Source organism: Polyodon spathula, chromosome 4 (genome assembly GCF_017654505.1).
Source record: "Polyodon spathula isolate WHYD16114869_AA chromosome 4, ASM1765450v1, whole genome shotgun sequence".
NCBI classification, from domain to species: domain Eukaryota; kingdom Metazoa; phylum Chordata; class Actinopteri; order Acipenseriformes; family Polyodontidae; genus Polyodon; species Polyodon spathula.
This window is the reverse complement of record NC_054537.1, coordinates 425,953-443,911: the sequence shown is the minus strand read 5'-3', so window position 1 is coordinate 443,911 and position 17,959 is coordinate 425,953. Positions and strand designations below refer to the sequence as shown.

Genomic DNA, 17,959 nt, shown 5'->3' with positions numbered 1-17,959 from the left:
CGTGGGCTGTGCTGACCCCTCCTCCTCTCTCTCTTTTGTTCCTGGATTGAGATCGTGGGCTGTGCTGACCCCTCCTCTCTCTCTGTTCCAGGGCTGGATTGAGATCGTGGGCTGTGCTGACCCCTCCTCCTCTCTCTCTTTTGTTCCAGGGCTGGATTGAGATCGTGGGCTGTGCTGACCCCTCCTCCTCTCTCTCTTTTGTTCCAGGGCTGGATTGAGATCGTGGGCTGTGCTGACCCCTCCTCCTCTCTCTCTTGTTCCAGGGCTGGAGATCGTGGGCTGTGCTGACCGCTCCTCCTCTCTCTTTTGTTCCAGGGCTGGATTGAGATCGTGGGCTGTGCTGACCGCTCCTCCTCTCTCTCTTTTGTTCCAGGGCTGGATTGAGATCTGGGCTGTGCTGACCGCTTCCTCTCTCTCTTTTGTTCCAGGGCTGGATTGAGATCGTGGGCTGTGCTGACCGCTCCTCCTCTCTCTCTTTTGTTCCAGGGCTGGATTGAGATCGTGGGCTGTGCTGACCAGAGCTTGGATTGAGATCGTGGGCTGTGCTGACCCCTCCTCCTCTCTCTCTTTTGTTCCAGGGCTGGATTGAGATCGTGGGCTGTGCTGACCACTCCTCCTCTCTCTTTTGTTCCAGGGCTGGATTGAGATTGTGGGCTGTGCTGACCGCTCCTCCTCTCTCTCTTTTGTTCCAGAGCTGGATTGAGATCGTGGGCTGTGCTGACCGCTCCTCCTCTCTCTCTTTTGTTCCAGGGCTGGATTGAGATCGTGGGCTGTGCTGACCGCTCCTCCTCTCTCTCTTTTGTTCCAGGGCTGGATTGAGATCGTGGGCTGTGCTGACCGCTCCTCTCTCTCTCTTTTGTTCCAGGGCTGGATTGAGATCGTGGGCTGTGCTGACCCCTCCTCCTCTCTCTCTTTTGTTCCAGGGCTGGATTGAGATCGTGGGCTGTGCTGACCGCTCCTCCTCTCTCTCTTTTGTTCCAGGGCTGGATTGAGATCGTGGGCTGTGCTGACCGCTCCTCTTCTCTCGCTTTCTTGTTCCAGGGTTGGATTGAGATTGTGGGCTGTGCTGACCGCTCCTCCTCTGTCTTTTGTTCCAGGGCTGGATTGAGATCGTGGGCTGTGCTGACCCCTCCTGCTCTCTTTCTTTTGTTCCAGGGCTGGATTGAGATTGTGGGCTGTGCTGACCGCTCCTGCTATGACCTGACCTGCCATGCCCGAGCCACCAAGGTGCCGCTAGTGGCTGAGAAACCCCTAAAGGAAGCCATATCCTTATGCTATGTAAATACACAGTAATTAGTTACTTAGTAAATACATGTTCTTACACATAATTACAATGTTGTGCATAGTTACACTGTACTTAATGTGTAAATCTTTTGCACAATGTATGTAAGCACAGATGTATCAGAAAAGGAGAAGGTGGGTTTTAGGATTAGGTTTAGAGTTGAGGTTGGGGTTAGGTTTAGAGTTTGGTTATGGGGGTTGGGGTTAGGTTTAGGTTTAGAGTTGGGGTTATAGAGGGTTGTGGTTAGGATTAGTTTTAGAGTTGGGGTTGGGTGGGGTTGTGGTTAGGGTTAGGTTTAGAGTTGGTTGTGGTTAGAAATAGGTTTAGGGTTGGGTGGGGTTGTGGTTAGGAATAGATTTAGAGTTGGGGTTGGGTGGGGTTGTGGTTAGGATTAGGTTCAGAGTTAAGAACATAAGAACATAAGAAAGTTTACAAACGAGAGGAGGCCATTCGGCCCATCTTGCAAGTTTGGTTGTTAGTAGCTTATTGATCCCAAAATCTCATCAAGCAGCTTCTTGAAGGATCCCAGGGTGTCAGCTTCAACAACATTACTGGGGAGTTGGTTCCAGACTCCAACAGTTCTCTGTGTAAAAAAGTGTCTCCTATTTTCTGTTCTGAATGCCCCTTTTTCTAAACTCCATTTGTGACCCCTGGTCCTTGTTTCTTTTTTCAGGCTGAAAAAGTCCCTTGCGTCGACACTGTCAATACCTTTTAGAATTTTGAATGCTTGAATTAGGTCGCCACGTAGTCTTCTTTGTTCAAGACTGAACAGATTCAATTCTTTTAGCCTGTCTGCATATGACATGCCTTTTAAGCCCGGAATAATTCTGGTCGCTCTTCTTTGCACTCTTTCTAGAGCAGCAATATCTTTTTTATAGCGAGGTGACCAGAACTGAACACAATATTCAAGATGAGGTCTTACTAGTGCATTGTACAGTTTTAACATTACTTCCCTTGATTTAAATTCAACACTTTTCACAATGTATCCAAGCATCTTGTTAGCCTTTTTTATAGCTTCCCCACATTGTCTAGATGAAGACATTTCTGAGTCAACAAAAACTCCTAGGTCTTTTTCATAGATTCCTTCTCCAATTTCAATATCTCCCATATGATATTTATAATGCGCATTTTTATTTCCTGCATGCAGTACCTTACACTTTTCTCTATTAAATGTCATTTGCCATGTGTCTGCCCAGTTCTGAATCTTGTCTAGATCATTTTGAATGACCTTTGCTGCTGCAACAGTGTTTGCCACTCCTCCTACTTTTGTGTCGTCTGCAAATTTAACAAGTTTGCTTACTATACCAGAATCTAAATCATTAATGTAGATTAGGAATAGCAGAGGACCTAATACTGATCCCTGTGGTACACCGCTGGTTACCACACTCCATTCTGAGGTTTTTCCTCTAATCAGTACTTTCTGTTTTCTACATGTTAACCACTCCCTAATCCATGTACATGTGTTTCCTTGAATCCCAACTGCGTTCAGTTTGAGAATTAATCTTTTGTGCGGGACTTTGTCAAAAGCTTTCTGGAAATCTAAATAAACCATGTCATATGCTTTGCAATTATCCATTATCGATGTTGCATCCTCAAAAAAATCAAGCAAGTTAGTTAGGCATGATCTCCCTTTCCTAAAACCATGTTGACTGTCTCCCAGTACCCTGTTACCATATAGGTAATTTTCCATTTTGGCTCTTATTATAGTTTCCATAAGTCAGGCTTACTGGTCTGTAGTTACCTGGTTCAGTTTTGTTTCCCTTTTTGTGGATCGGTATTACGTTTGCAATTTTCCAGTCTGTCGGTACCACTCCTGTGTCAAGAGACTGCTGCATGATCTTGGTTAGCGGTTTGTAAATTACTTCTTTCATTTATTTGAGTACTACTGGGAGGATCTCATCCGGCCCAGGGGATTTGTTTATTTTAAGAGCTCCTAGTCCCTTTAACACTTCTGCCTCAGTTATGCTAAAGTTATTTAAAACTGGATAGGAACTGGATGACATGTGGGGCATGTTGTCAGTATCTTCCTTTGTAAAAACTTGTGAAAAGTAATCATTTAACATATTTGCTATTTTTTTTTCTTCCTCTACGATTTTGCCATTTGTATCTCTTAGACATTTAATCTCCTCTTTGAATGTTCTCTTGCTGTTGTAATATTGGAAAAACATTTTGGAATTGGTTTTAGCTCCCTTAGCAATGTTCATTTCTATTTCTCTCTTGGCCTTTCTAACTTCCTTTTTGACTTGCGTTTGCAGTTCTGTGTACTCTTTCTGCGTACTTTCTTTTTGGTCCTTTTTTAATGCTCTGTAAAGTGCCTTTTTTCGCTGAATATTTTTTTTAATTGATCTATTAAACCATTTTGGCAATTTAGTTTTACATTTAGATTTGTCTACTTTAGGGATATAATTGTTTTGCGCCTCTAGTACTACATTTTTGAAGAACAACCATCCTTCTTCTGTGGGTGTTTTCTCTATTTTACTCCAATCTACTTCTGTTAGTCTCTGTTTCATACCTTCATAGTTTGCTTTTCTAAAATTGTAAACCTTAACTTTAGTCATTACTTTTGGGGATTTAAAAAACACTTCAAATGAGACCATGTTGTGGTCTGAGTTTGCCAGTGGTTCTCTGACCTCTGTTTTAGTTATTCTGTCTTCGTTATTTGGAAAGACTAAATCAAGGCATGCCTCCCCTCTAGTTGGTGCCTTGACAAATTGTGTTAGGAAGCAGTCATTTGTCATTTCCACCATTTCAATTTCATCCGTCATGCTCCCCACCAGGTTTTCCCATTTTATATGGGGGAAGTTGAAATCCCCCATTAGTATGGCGTCTCCTTTGCTACACACATTTCTAATGTCATTGTATAACAGATTATTGTGCTCACCGTCTGAATCTGGCGGTCTATAGCATGCTCCTATTATTATGCCTTTTGAATTTTTGTCTGTTATTCTGACCCATATTGATTCGGTTTTATTTTCTTTGTCCAGGTTTAACACCTGGGCTTCAAGACTGTTTCTTATGTATAGCGCCACCCCTCCTCCTCTTCTGTCCTGCCTGTCTTTCCTATACAGTGTATACCCACAAATATTATATTCGTCCCCATCACTCTCAGATAACCACGTTTCTGTAACACCTATCACATAAATACATTTAATGGTTGTCTTACCTGAGTTGTTGTTCTTGTTTTGATGCGGTCTCCCTTCTGTTTTTTTGTTGATTTCTCCCCCCTTCCTTTCTAGTTTAAATGCTTCCGAGTTGGGGTTGGTTGGGGCTGTGGTTAGGATTAGGTTTAGAGTTGGGGTTGGGTGGGGTTGTGGTTTGGATTAGGTTTAGAGTTGGGGTTGGGTGGGGTTGTGGTTTGGATTAGGTTTAGAGTTGGGGTTGGGTGGGGTTGTGGTTAGGATTAGGTTTAGAGTTGGGGTTGGGTGGGGTTGTGGTTAGGATTAGGTTTAGAGTTGGGGTTGGGTGGGGTTGTGGTTAGGAATAGGTTTAGAGTTGGGGTTGTGGTTAGGATTAGGTTTAGAGTTGGGGTTGGGTGGGGTTGTGGTTAGGAATAGGTTTAGAGTTGGAGTTAGGATTGGGTTAAGGGTTGCGGTTGTGGTTAGGATTAGGTTTAGGGTCGGGGTTAGGATTAGGTTTAGAGTTGGGGTTGGGTGGGGTTGGGTTAGGATTAGGTTTAGAGTTGGGGTTGGGTGGGGTTGTGGTTAGGATTAGGTTTAGAGTTGGGGTTGGGTGGGGTTGTGGTTAGGAATAGGTTTAGAGTTGGGGTTGTGGTTAGGATTAGGTTTAGAGTTGGGGTTGGGTGGGGTTGTGGTTAGGATTAGGTTTAGAGTTGGAGTTAGGATTGGGTTAAGGGTTGCGGTTGGGGTTAGGAATAGGTTTAGAGTTGGGGTTAGGATTAGGTTTAGAGTTGGGGTTGGGTGGGGTTGTGGTTAGGATTAGGTTTAGAGTTGGGGTTGGGTGGGGTTGTGGTTAGGATTAGGTTTAGAGTTGGGGTTGGGTGGGGTTGTGGTTAGGATTAGGTTTAGAGTTGGGGTTGGGTTGTGGTTAGGATTAGGTTTAGAGTTGGGGTTAGGATTAGGTTTAGGGGTTGTGGTTAGGATTAGGTTTAGAGTTGGGGTTGGGTGGGGTTGTGGTTAGGTTAGGTTTAGAGTTGGGGTTGGGTGGGGTTGTGGTTAGGATTAGGTTTAGAGTTGGGGTTGGGTGGGGTTGTGGTTAGGATTAGGTTTAGAGTTGGGGTTGGGTGGGGTTGTGGTTAGGAATAGGTTTAGAGTTGGGGTTGGGTGGGGTTGTGGTTAGGATTAGGTGGGGTTGTGGTTAGGATTAGGTTTAGAGTTGGGGTTGGGGTTTGGGTTAGGAATAGGTTTAGAGTTGGGGTGGTTAGAGTTGGGGTTGGGTGGGGTTGTGGTTTCATTATACAATCTCCACCCCAATCCACCCTACACCAATCCGAAGCCAAATCTATCCAATCTCAACCAAATCAACTCCACAACCAAATCCCATCCCAACCATATCTACAATCTCAACCCCCCACCCAAAACCAAGGCTCGGATTAAGTTCAGAGTCAAGAACATAAGAAAATAAGAAAGTTTACAAACGAGGTTTAGAGTTGGGGTTGGGTTAGTAGCTTATTGATTAGGTTTCATCAGCAGCTTCTTGGGTTTGTGGATTAGGTTTAGAGTTGGGGTTGGGTGGGGTTGTGGTTAGGATTAGGTTTAGAGTTGGGGTTGGGTGGGGTTGTGGTTAGGATTTAGGTTTAGAGTTGGGGTTGGGTGGGGTTGTGGTTAGGTCAATAGGTTTAGAGTTGGGGTTGGGTGGGGTTGGGTTAGGACTGAACAGATTAGGTTTTTAGCCTGTCTGCATATGACATTGGGTGGTCGCTCTTCTTTGTATGTAGGTTGACCAGGAACACAATTGGGTTTAGAGTTGGGGATTTAAATTCAACACTTTTCACAATGTATCCGAGCATCTTGTTAGGCTTCCCCACATTGTCTAGTGGTTAGGAACAAAAACTCCTAGGGTTTAGAGTTGGGATTGGGGTTTTTATTTCCTGGTTAGGATTAGGTTTAGAGTTGGGGTTGGGTGGGGTTGTGGTTAGGACTAGGTTTAGAGTTGGGGTTGGGTGGGGTTTGAGAATTGTTGGTTAGGTCATATGCTTTGCAATTATCCATTATCGATGTTGCATCCTCAAAAAAATCAAGCAAGTTAGTTAGGCATCTCCCTTTAGAAAAACATGTTGACTGGGGTTGTGGTTAGGATTAGGTTTAGAGTTGGGGTTGGGGTCTGTAGTGGGGTTTCCCTTTTTGTGGTTAGGATTAGGTTTAGAGTTGGGGTTGGATGGGGTTGTGGTTAGGAATAGGTTTAGAGTTGGGGTTGGATGGGGATGTGGTTAGGATTAGGTTTAGAGTTGGGTTTGGGTGGGGTTGTGGTTAGGAATAGGTTTAGAGTTGGGGTTCGGTGGGGTTGTGGTTTGGATTAGGTTTAGAGTTGGAGTTAGGATTGGGTTTAGGGTTGGGGTTAGGATTAGGTTTAGAGTTTGGGTTGGGGTTAGGATTAGGTTTAGAGGTGGGTGTTAGGGTTATATCTTGCAAAAAAATTGTAACTGCATAATAACATAGTAAATACATGGGTACCTACACATAATTACAAAGTAAATACACAGTAATTGGAGACACTGAATGGAAAGTGTTCCCAATTTTTTCTGTTCTCAAACACATTAAGACTCTTAGCTTGCTGGTGTAAGTAGTGAAGCATGAAGTGTGTTAAACTATGAGTATTGGGGGAGGGGTCTTTTTGTCCTGATAGAGCCGATGTTCTGCCTTAACCTCTCTGCACAAGACAGTTAATGTTGTTCAGTTCGACGCCAACAAGGGAGCAATCGGAAAAGCTTACAAGAAGGACGCCAAGCTGGTGATGGAATATCTAGCCATCTGTGACGAGTGTTACATCACAGAGCAGGAGAGACTCCTGAATGAAAATGGGTAGGGGATTGAACTGGCAGTGTGTCTGCATTGCTATACACAGCAGCACAGACTATCTGCTAAGGTACACTTTTGATTTGAAAATAAAGAACACAGGGGTGATGTAATCAGTCTGTAGTAGTATCTCTACCAGAGCAGTTCTATGGTAGTAAACAGAGAATCCCTGCCCCATGAATTGGAAGGCATTGACAGTCCTGGAGGCGTTTCTCTGTGCAGAATGTGTTGTGTGCCTGCGTTGTGTAGAGAGGGTGTTTCCCTGTGCCGAGGGTGTTGTGTGTCTGTGTTGTGTAGAGGGTGTTTCTCTGTGCAGGATGTGTTGTGTGTCTGTGTTGTGTAGAGAGGGTGTTTCTCTGTGTAGAATGTGTTGTATTTGCGTTGTGTAGAGAGGGTGTTTCTCTGCGCAGAATGTGTTGTATGTGTGTGTGTGTGTGTGTGTGTGTTGTGTAGAGAGGGTGTTTCCCTATGCAAAGGGTGTTGTGTAGAGGGTGTTTCTCTGTGCAGCGGGTTTTGTGTGTCAGTGTTGTGTAGAGAGGGTTCAGCAGGGAGTGGCTCTGGTGAAGAACTGTTCTACAAGCTGCTTGCTTCTCATAGAGCAAACGAAAGTGTAGACAGTGCAATTGGTGAAAGAGGAACATGTTGTACCCTTGTTCCTGTTTGATTTCATTTGTGTTGCACGACATGTTAAACATGTCTCTAATCTTTGCAGAGAGTTCACCATCGAGACCGAAGGGAAGACCTTTATATTGACACAGGACATGGTCAGTGTGAAGAGATTTCAGAAGATCCTGCATGGTCAGTCCATTATAGGTTCTTATGAACATCTACTTGGAATTCATGCCCATTGCTGTTTGAAATGGATACTGTGGATCATCTACATGCTCTTTAATATTTAACAGGGATGGAAGTAAGACTCCCATTGCATAGCAATGAGATCCCTTTCCGGTTTTAAGCCCTGTTTTGCCTCTGCATTTTTCTATGATCATTATTACTCATCTCTTTGTAATCGTTTTTTAACAACTGAAACAGAGTTTCTTAAATGAAGGTCATTTAAATAATGTGATTGCTGCCCCTCTACAAGTAAATGGAGAATCCTTCTTCACGCCCCCTAGTGTACATTTTGGTTAGTAAGCCTGGTAAATAATGTAAACAGTGAACACAAAGTATACCGAGTACTAGAGAACCCCATGCAATAGGATATTAAACAAGTGTCCAGTTAACAAATGAGAGCATGTCGATGGTGTAAATCTCTTTTGAACTATTCCTTCCTCCTTCTGTGTTGCGGTTTAGTGGAGGAAATTGTCCCCAACGTGATTGAGCCGTCCTTCGGTATTGGAAGAATCATGTACTCCATCTTCGAACACACATTCCATGTCCGTGAAGGAGATGAGCAGAGAACAGTGAGTGTGTTCTGCTGGTGCTGTTAGCATGTGAGAGTGAACACACCCAGGGAACAGCACCCCCTGCACTGAGAGTGAACACACCCAGGGAACAAACCCCCTGCACTGAGAGTGAACACATCCAGGGAACAAACCCCCTGCACTGAGAGTGAACACACCCAGGGAACAGCACCCCCTGCACTGAGAGTGAACACACCCAGGGAACAAACCCCCTGCACTGAGAGTGAACACACCCAGGGAACAAACCCCCTGCACTGAGAGTGAACACACCCAGGGAACAGCACCCCCTGCACTGAGAGTGAACACACCCAGGGAACAAACCCCCTGCACTGAGAGTGAACACACCCAGGGAACAAACCCCCTGCACTGAGAGTGAACACACCCAGGGAACAAACCCCCTGCACTGAGAGTGAACACACCCAGGGAACAAACCCCCTGCACTGAGAGTGAACACACCCAGGGAACAAACCCCCTGCACTGAGAGTGAACACACCCAGGGAACAAACCCCCTGCACTGAGAGTGAACACACCCAGGGAACAAACCCCCTGCACTGAGAGTGAACACACCCAGGGAACAAACCCCCTGCACTGAGAGTGAACACACCCAGGGAACAAACCCCCTGCACTGAGAGTGAACACACCCAGGGAACAAACCCCCTGCACTGAGAGTGAACACACCCAGGGAACAAACCCCCTGCACTGAGAGTGAACACACCCAGGGAACAAACCCCCTGCACTGAGAGTGAACACACCCAGGGAACAAACCCCCTGCACTGAGAGTGAACACACCCAGGGAACAAACCCCCTGCACTGAGAGTGAACACACCCAGGGAACAAACCCCCTGCACTGAGAGTGAACACACCCAGGGAACAAACCCCCTGCACTGAGAGTGAACACACCCAGGGAACAAACCCCCTGCACTGAGAGTGAACACACCCAGGGAACAAACCCCCTGCACTGAGAGTGAACACACCCAGGGTTCAGCACCCCCTGCACTGAGAGTGAACACACCCAGGGAACAAACCCCCTGCACTGAGAGTGAACACACCCAGGGTTCACTGAGACCCCCTGCACTGAGAGTGAACACACCCAGGGTTCAGCACCCCCTGCACTGAGAGTGAACACACCCAGGGAACAGCACCCCCTGCACTGAGAGTGAACACACCCAGGGAACAAACCCCCTGCACCGAGAGTGAACACACCCAGGGAACAAACCCCCTGCACCGAGAGTGAACACACCCAGGGAACAAACCCCCTGCACCGAGAGTGAACACACCCAGGGAACAAACCCCCTGCACTGAGAGTGAACACACCCAGGGAACAAACCCCCTGCACTGAGAGTGAACACACCCAGGGAACAAACCCCCTGCACTGAGAGTGAACACATCCAGGGAACAAACCCCCTGCACCGAGAGTGAACACACCCAGGGAACAAACCCCCTGCACTGAGAGTGAACACACCCAGGGAACAAACCCCCTGCACTGAGAATGAACACACCCAGGGAACAACACCCCCTGCACTGAGCGGTAGTGTGTCAAGCAGGGTTGGGGTCAATTCCTGTTTGTCATTTCCAATTCCTGAGAATTGAAATTGATGTTTTAGAGACATACTAATTGTTGTGATTTGTTTTTATTGGAAGACAGTTTAATTGACTAACAACAGTGACTTCAGCATAAGTACTGTGTATCCACTATGAGAAGCTCATTGTAACAGAATACAGCTAATTGCAGTGTTGATCAGTGGGAATTGGAATTGGGTTTTAAAAAGGAATTGGAATTGAAGAACAGGAAATGACCCGGACCCTGGTGCCAGGTTTGTAAGATGGCCTGTGATTGGACAGCCCTTTCATTCCCTGCTTGTTTTGTTTTTATTTCCAGTACTTCAGCTTTCCTGCCACTGTAGCCCCATACAAGTGCTCCGTCCTGCCTCTGAGTCAGAATCACGAATTCGTGCCTTTTGTCCGAGAGCTGTGTAAGTATATGTGTGAACATCGTCGCTATTTCAAAGACTCAAGTGTGTGTAGGCATGTGATGTGGACCAGTGTATGCAGCTTCTAGACATGATCACCTCTGCTTCAGCTTCATTTTCTGTATATTTAGTATTGCAGCTTCTAGACATGATCACCAAACTGCACGAGATGACCTCTCTTGCACAATGAGAGACGCTCCACACACAACGCATTAACGTGAGCACCCCAAACTGCACGAGATGACCTCTCTTGCACAATGAGAGACGCTCCACACACAACGCATTAACGTGAGCACCCCAAACTGCACGAGATGACCTCTCTTGCACAATGAGAGACGCTCCACACACAACGCATTAACGTGAGCACCCCAAACTGCACGAGATGACCTCTCTTGCACAATGAGAGACGCTCCACACACAACGCATTAACGTGAGCACCCCAAACTGCACGAGATGACCTCTCTTGCACAATGAGAGACGCTCCACACACAACGCATTAACGTGAGCACCCCAAACTGCACGAGATGACCTCTCTTGCACAATGAGAGACGCTCCACACACAACGCATTAACGTGAGCACCCCAAACTGCACGAGATGACCTCTCTTACACAATGAGAGACGCTCCACACACAACGCATTAACGTGAGCACCCCAAACTGCACGAGATGACCTCTCTTGCACAATGAGAGACGCTCCACACACAACGCATTAACTTGTATTAACAGCTGGCTGAGTTTTTCATCTTTCCAGTAGTTCATTATGTATTAATATAGTAGACGAACACAATGGACCAGTCAGATGTTTCATGTTACAACCTTTTGTGTTTAAAACAGCAATGAAACAGCTGTTCACCAGGACAAACTGTTTTAACCTCTGAAGGTACACAAGGAACAGAATGCTTGCTGTTCAAACGGTTTCTTCTTGAAGGTTTAAAAAATAATTAATCTCAGAAGCAAAAAATGTGTCTGTAGATGAAACAGGAAGGATGGGAAGTCAGTTAATTGAATACATTGGAATTCATTCGCCTCATTTCTTGTCTAGAACAGCACAGCGGGTATTTGAATACATTGCAATTCATTCGCCTCGTTTCTTTGGTGTTGTCCTACAGCTGAAGCCCTGACCAGAAACGGAGTCTCTCACAAGGTGGACGATTCTTCCGGCTCCATTGGGAGGCGTTACGCCAGGACTGACGAGATCGGCGTGGCGTTTGGCATCACCATCGATTTTGACACGGTTAACAAGACCCCTCACACAGCCACTCTGAGAGACCGGGACTGCATGCGGCAGATCAGGGCGGAGGTGAGTCTACCGCTCAGAACTGAGAGACGGGGAGTCTGTGAGGTGGACCCGGCTCAGAACTGAGAGACGGGAGTCTGTGAGTGGACCCGGCTCGCAACTGAGAGACGGGGAGTCTGTGAGTGGACCCGGCTCGCAACTGAGAGACGGGGAGTCTGTGAGTGGACCCGGCTCGCAACTGAGAGACGGGGAGTCTGTGAGTGGACCCGGCTCGCAGCTGAGAGACGGGGAGTCTGTGAGTGGACCCGGCTCGCAGCTGAGAGACGGGGAGTCTGTGAGTGGACCCGGCTCGCAACTGAGAGACGGGGAGTCTGTGAGTGGACCCGGCTCGCAACTGAGAGACGGGGAGTCTGTGAGTGGACCCGGCTCGCAACTGAGAGACGGGGAGTCTGTGAGTGGACCCGGCTCGCAACTGAGAGACGGGGAGTCTGTGAGTGGACCCGGCTCGCAGCTGAGAGACGGGGAGTCTGTGAGTGGACCCGGCTCGCAACTGAGAGACGGGGAGTCTGTGAGTGGACCCGGCTCGCAACTGAGAGACGGGGAGTCTGTGAGTGGACCTGGCTCGCAACTGAGAGACGGGGAGTCTGTGCTTCATAGAGCCTCAATTAATCAATGAGCTGGCTCTCCTTTGATTAGTTGAGGCTGTATGAAGCCAAGCCTCATGCTATAAATCACCAGTCACATTCTGCACAAGGATTTGGCAGAGATGAGATTTTAATCCCATTCCTGCCAAATTTAAATTCAAAATACAAAATCTTTATTTACACAGTTTTAAGTGTTTTTTTTTTTTTTTGTTTTGTTTTTTTAAAGGTGTCTCTGTCGTGTGTGTTATTTCTGTAAAATTCACAGAATATATTTTATCAGTTTTGACTTCCATACATGCTTCTCATAAACTCAGTTACACAAGGTGGTAAAGTAAGACTTTGCTAGATTTACACACTCGCCTGCTTCAAGGCTCCTCCTGAGCTCTCCTCTTTCAGACAATTCCAATTAGTTTTTAAATCATTACAATTTCTTCCAAGGAATTCATATTTTGTTCTACAGCTTTTGTTTGAAGCCTATTTAAATGGACTCTGTAATTTCAGTGTAAGTAGTTGTTGTCACTGCAGAAGCTCATTGGAACAGAATAGTGCTGATTGGAATTGGATTTGACTCCAGCCCTGTTTTCAGGAATTCCTGTGGATCTGCGTTATGTATGGATCCTCCCAAGCTCATGATAACACGGATGAAACTTGCAGAAAACGTATAAACCTTCCATTAATTTCTGTGTGTTTTGTGTCTAGTCTGTGAGCTCTCAGATGAAATGGCATTAGAATGGCCATTGCTTTACTGATGAGGCCGTCGCTGTTCTTACAGAGTTGGCCCTGTTCTGTTTGCACTGGACTGCCACACCTTGCAAAGTGTTTAAGATCCAGCCTCTATTTGTGCCTCTCTAGGTATCTGATCTTCCCTCCATTGTGCGTGACTTGGCGAACGGCGTCACTACCTGGGCTGAAGTGGAAACCAAGTACCCAATCTTTGAGGGGCAGGAGACTGGGAGAAAAGAGACGACTGAGGAATGAACACGACTGCACCAGAGCCTCAAAATACAGACAAGGAACAAAACCTTTGTACTGTTAATACAACAATTTTATCTGCAGTGTGATTTGCATACCTCAGTGTGAACCCAGTGACGATCATCCCTGTGTCTCACTGAACAATGATGTTCTGTAACACTTTTAAATAAACCAAAATCAAAACTGCTGCTTCTCATGACTGATCAATATATACTGAGAGACGTACACTAGCCTGCAAAGAGAAACTGCTGCTTCTCATGACTGATCAATATCCACTGAGAGACGTACACTAGCCTGCAAAGAGAAACTGCTGCTTCTCATGACTGATCAATATCTACTGAGAGACGTGCACTAGCCTGCAAAGAGAAACTGCTGCTTCTCATGACTGATCAATATATACTGAGAGACGTACACTAGCCTGCAAAGAGAAACTGCTGCTTCTCATGACTGATCAATATCCACTGAGAGACGTGCACTAGCCTGCAAAGAGAAACTGCTGCTTCTCATGACTGATCAATATCCACTGAGAGACGTACACTAGCCTGCACATAGAAACTGCTGCTTCTCATGACTGATTAATATATACTGAGAGACATACACTAGCCTGCAAAGAGAAACTGCTGCTTCTCATGACTGATCAATATATACTGAGAGACGTACACTAGCCTGCAAAGAGAAACTGCTGCTTCTCATGACTGATCAATATCGACTGAGAGACGTACACTAGCTTGCAAAGAGAAACTGCTGCTTCTCATGACTGATCAATATCCACTGAGAGACGTACACTAGCCTGCAAAGAGAAACTTCTGCTTCTCATGACTGATCAATATCTACTGAGAGACGTGCACTAGCCTGCACATAGAAACTGCTGCTTCTCATGACTGATCAATATCCACTGAGAGACGTACACTAGCCTGCAAAGAGAAACTGCTGCTTCTCATGACTGATCAATATCCACTGAGAGACGTACACTAGCCTGCAAAGAGAAACTGCTGCTTCTCATGACTGATCAATATCCACTGAGAGACGTACACTAGCCTGCAAAGAGAAACTGCTGCTTCTCATGACTGATCAATATCCACTGAGAGACGTGCACTAGCCTGCACATAGAAACTGCTGCTTCTCATGACTGATCAATATCCACTGAGAGACGTACACTAGCCTGCAAAGAGAAACTGCTGCTTCTCATGACTGATCAATATCCACTGAGAGACGTACACTAGCCTGCAAAGAGAAACTGCTGCTTCTCATGACTGATCAATATATACTGAGAGACGTACACTAGCCTGCAAAGAGAAACTGCTGCTTCTCATGACTGATCAATATCGACTGAGAGACGTACACTAGCCTGCACATAGAAACTGCTGCTTCTCATGACTGATCAATATCGACTGAGAGACGTGCACTAGCCTGCACATAGAAACTGCTGCTTCTCATGACTGATCAATATCCACTGAGAGACGTACACTAGCCTGCAAAGAGAAACTGCTGCTTCTCATGACTGATCAATATATACTGAGAGACGTACACTAGCCTGCAAAGAGAAACTGCTGCTTCTCATGACTGATCAATATCCACTGAGAGACGTACACTAGCTTGCAAAGAGAAACTGCTGATTAATAAAATAATTACTTGTATAGCATTATTGAGGAGTTTGGTGATAAAATGAGTGATCAGGAGATGATTTATCAGTATGCACTACTGTGAAGAGATGTGTGATAAATACAGCAAACAAGGAGTGGGGCAGGGCTGGAGATGCAGTACTGAGTGTCCTGTTGATATGCAGGGCCTTTTAAACCTGTTTTACTGTGAAAAAAATTACAACAATGCTTGTAAAATAAACAGCTTATGTGAAAATAAATTGGACCTGACCCCTGACAGGCACTGAATAAATGGAGCACAAAGGGTTAATAAGCCACACATACAATTAATTTAAAGTAGTAAAAGAAAAGGAACACACAGCCACAAATGGTAAAATGCTGGAGACTTTTTAGAAATTGTTTTAAGATGCTGAATTAAAGCTCAAGCACAAAGTGGTCTAACATTCTCACACTGCATGAGTACCTACTGTTTCTGTATCACTGACTAGTGATTGGAAATGTAAATACTCACACCCTGAGGTTTTCATGCAGGTAGGTATATAAAGGATAGAAATGTCAAATCATGAGGTGTACATTTGCACACTGCTGAACATGCTTTCCAATAGGGATTTTATGGAGGTGTAAGTGCATACAGTATATACAGTAGCCTGAATTCAATTGTCTTTATGCTTGGAATGGATATTTCTTGGCACACATTCTTGAGGGTATCAGAATCTTTGCTCTTATTGGGCTTATCAAGGCTGGATCTTGGGAAGAGCTTTGATGAAATGTTCTGTCCTGTGAAACCCAGAAACTTACAGGTGACAACCACTAACATCACTGGAATTAAAGGCAATCTTCCCCCATGCAATCTGCTTTCCACTGCTGTGTGGAGATGAGGGTCACAGCAGCTGCAAGAACACACTGATTTGTTCTTTGCCAAAAGTCATTGGTTCAGTGCTTGACATGTGAAAGCACTGCACTTTACAGTACATAGATATGAAGATATACAGAATGTGCATTGCATCCTAGCTCCTGTGAAATCTATCTCACCAATCAGAACACAGTTATGAGATATGTCGAGTGTGCATTGCATCCTAGCTCCTGTGAAATCTATCTCACCAATCAGAACACAGTTATGAGATATGTAGAGTGTGAATTGCATCCTAGCTCCTGTGAAATCTATCTCACCAATCAGAACACAGTTATGAGATATGTCGAGTGTGCATTGCATCCTAGCTCCTGTAAAATCTATCTCACCAATCAGAACACAGTTATGAGATATGTCGAGTGTGCATTGCATCCTAGCTCCTGTGAAATCTATCTCACCAATCAGAACACAGTTATGAGATATGTAGAGTGTGAATTGCATCCTAGCTCCTGTGAAATCTATCTCACCAATCAGAACACAGTTATGAGATATGTCGAGTGTGCATTGCATCCTAGCTCCTGTAAAATCTATCTCACCAATCAGAACACAGTTATGAGATATGTCGAGTGTGCATTGCATCCTAGCTCCTGTGAAATCTATCTCACCAATCAGAACACAGTTATGAGATATGTAGAGTGTGCATTGCATCCTAGCTCCTGTGAAATCTATCTCACCAATCAGAACACAGTTATGAGATATGTAGAGTGTGCATTGCATCCTAGCTCCTGTGAAATCTATCTCACCAATCAGAACACAGTTATGAGATATGTAGAGTGTGCATTGCATCCTAGCTCCTGTGAAATCTATCTCACCAATCAGAACACAGTTATGAGATATGTAGAGTGTGCATTGCATCCTAGCTCCTGTGAAATCTATCTCACCAATCAGAACACAGTTATGAGATATGTAGAGTGTGCATTGCATCCTAGCTCCTGTGAAATCTATCTCACCAATCAGAACACAGTTATGAGATATGTAGAGTGTGCATTGCATCCTAGCTCCTGTGAAATCTATCTCACCAATCAGAACACAGTTATGAGATATGTTGAGTGTGCATTGCATCCTAGCTCCTGTGAAATCTATCTCACCAATCAGAACACAGTTATGAGATATGTCGAGTGTGCATTGCATCCTAGCTCCTGTGAAATCTATCTCACCAATCAGAACACAGTTATGAGATATGTAGAGTGTGCATTGCATCCTAGCTCCTGTGAAATCTATCTCACCAATCAGAACACAGTTATGAGATATGTAGAGTGTGCATTGCATCCTAGCTCCTGTGAAATCTATCTCACCAATCAGAACACAGTTATGAGATATGTAGAGTGTGAATTGCATCCTAGCTCCTGTAGAATCTGTATCTCACCACTGGAAAGGCTAGTGTCTTACACTCCCCTGAGAACAGAATCTTTGTTTATATTGAACAAGTCAGGCGGGAGGATTTGGGAACAGAACATTTTTACAAGTTTGATTTGTCCCACCCCCCCACCCCCAATCTGAGCTTGCTGACATTGTGTGCATGGCAGCATTAATCAAATAAGAGATTGATCTGTCATCTCAAATAGAAAAGTAAATCTTACTGTATATTGTAATTAGAAAAAGCTGAAAATGTTTCTATAGGCTATAAACAGGTAAATCTGTATTTTAATTATTAAATATTTTGTACAGTATCTGTTCAGTGTAATGTCTGCAATGTTAAAAGCCACCACCAGAGGGTCTCATTTTAGCAAAGTGCTATAAACAGTGTTTACATGCTGTATCTGTCATTGAAGAGTGAATAGTCAGACACCCGTATCATTGCAGAGTGAAGAATCAGACACCTGTATCATTGCAGAGTGAAGAATCAGACACCTGTATCGTTGCAGAGTGAAGAATCAGACACCCGTATCATTGCAGAGTGAAGAATCAGACACCTGTGTCATTGCAGAGTGAAGAATCAGACACCTGTGTCATTGCAGAGTGAAGAAT

At 44.9% G+C, this 17,959-nt stretch overlaps 1 protein-coding gene across 1 annotated transcript in view; it reads left to right on the top strand.

The window, feature by feature from the left end:
- gars1 (glycyl-tRNA synthetase 1) overlaps positions 1-13,666 on the top strand; it is a 30,275-nt gene extending 16,609 nt beyond the window's left edge. The window contains exons 11-17 of the mRNA XM_041246795.1: positions 1,156-1,263; positions 7,115-7,260; positions 7,967-8,052; positions 8,548-8,657; positions 10,537-10,630; positions 11,737-11,927; positions 13,361-13,666. Coding sequence (XP_041102729.1) covers positions 1,156-1,263; positions 7,115-7,260; positions 7,967-8,052; positions 8,548-8,657; positions 10,537-10,630; positions 11,737-11,927; positions 13,361-13,486 — 861 coding nt within the window. The 3' untranslated portion in view covers positions 13,487-13,666. The remainder of the gene's footprint in view (positions 1-1,155; positions 1,264-7,114; positions 7,261-7,966; positions 8,053-8,547; positions 8,658-10,536; positions 10,631-11,736; positions 11,928-13,360) is intronic.
- The last annotated feature ends 4,293 nt before the right edge of the window (positions 13,667-17,959 follow it).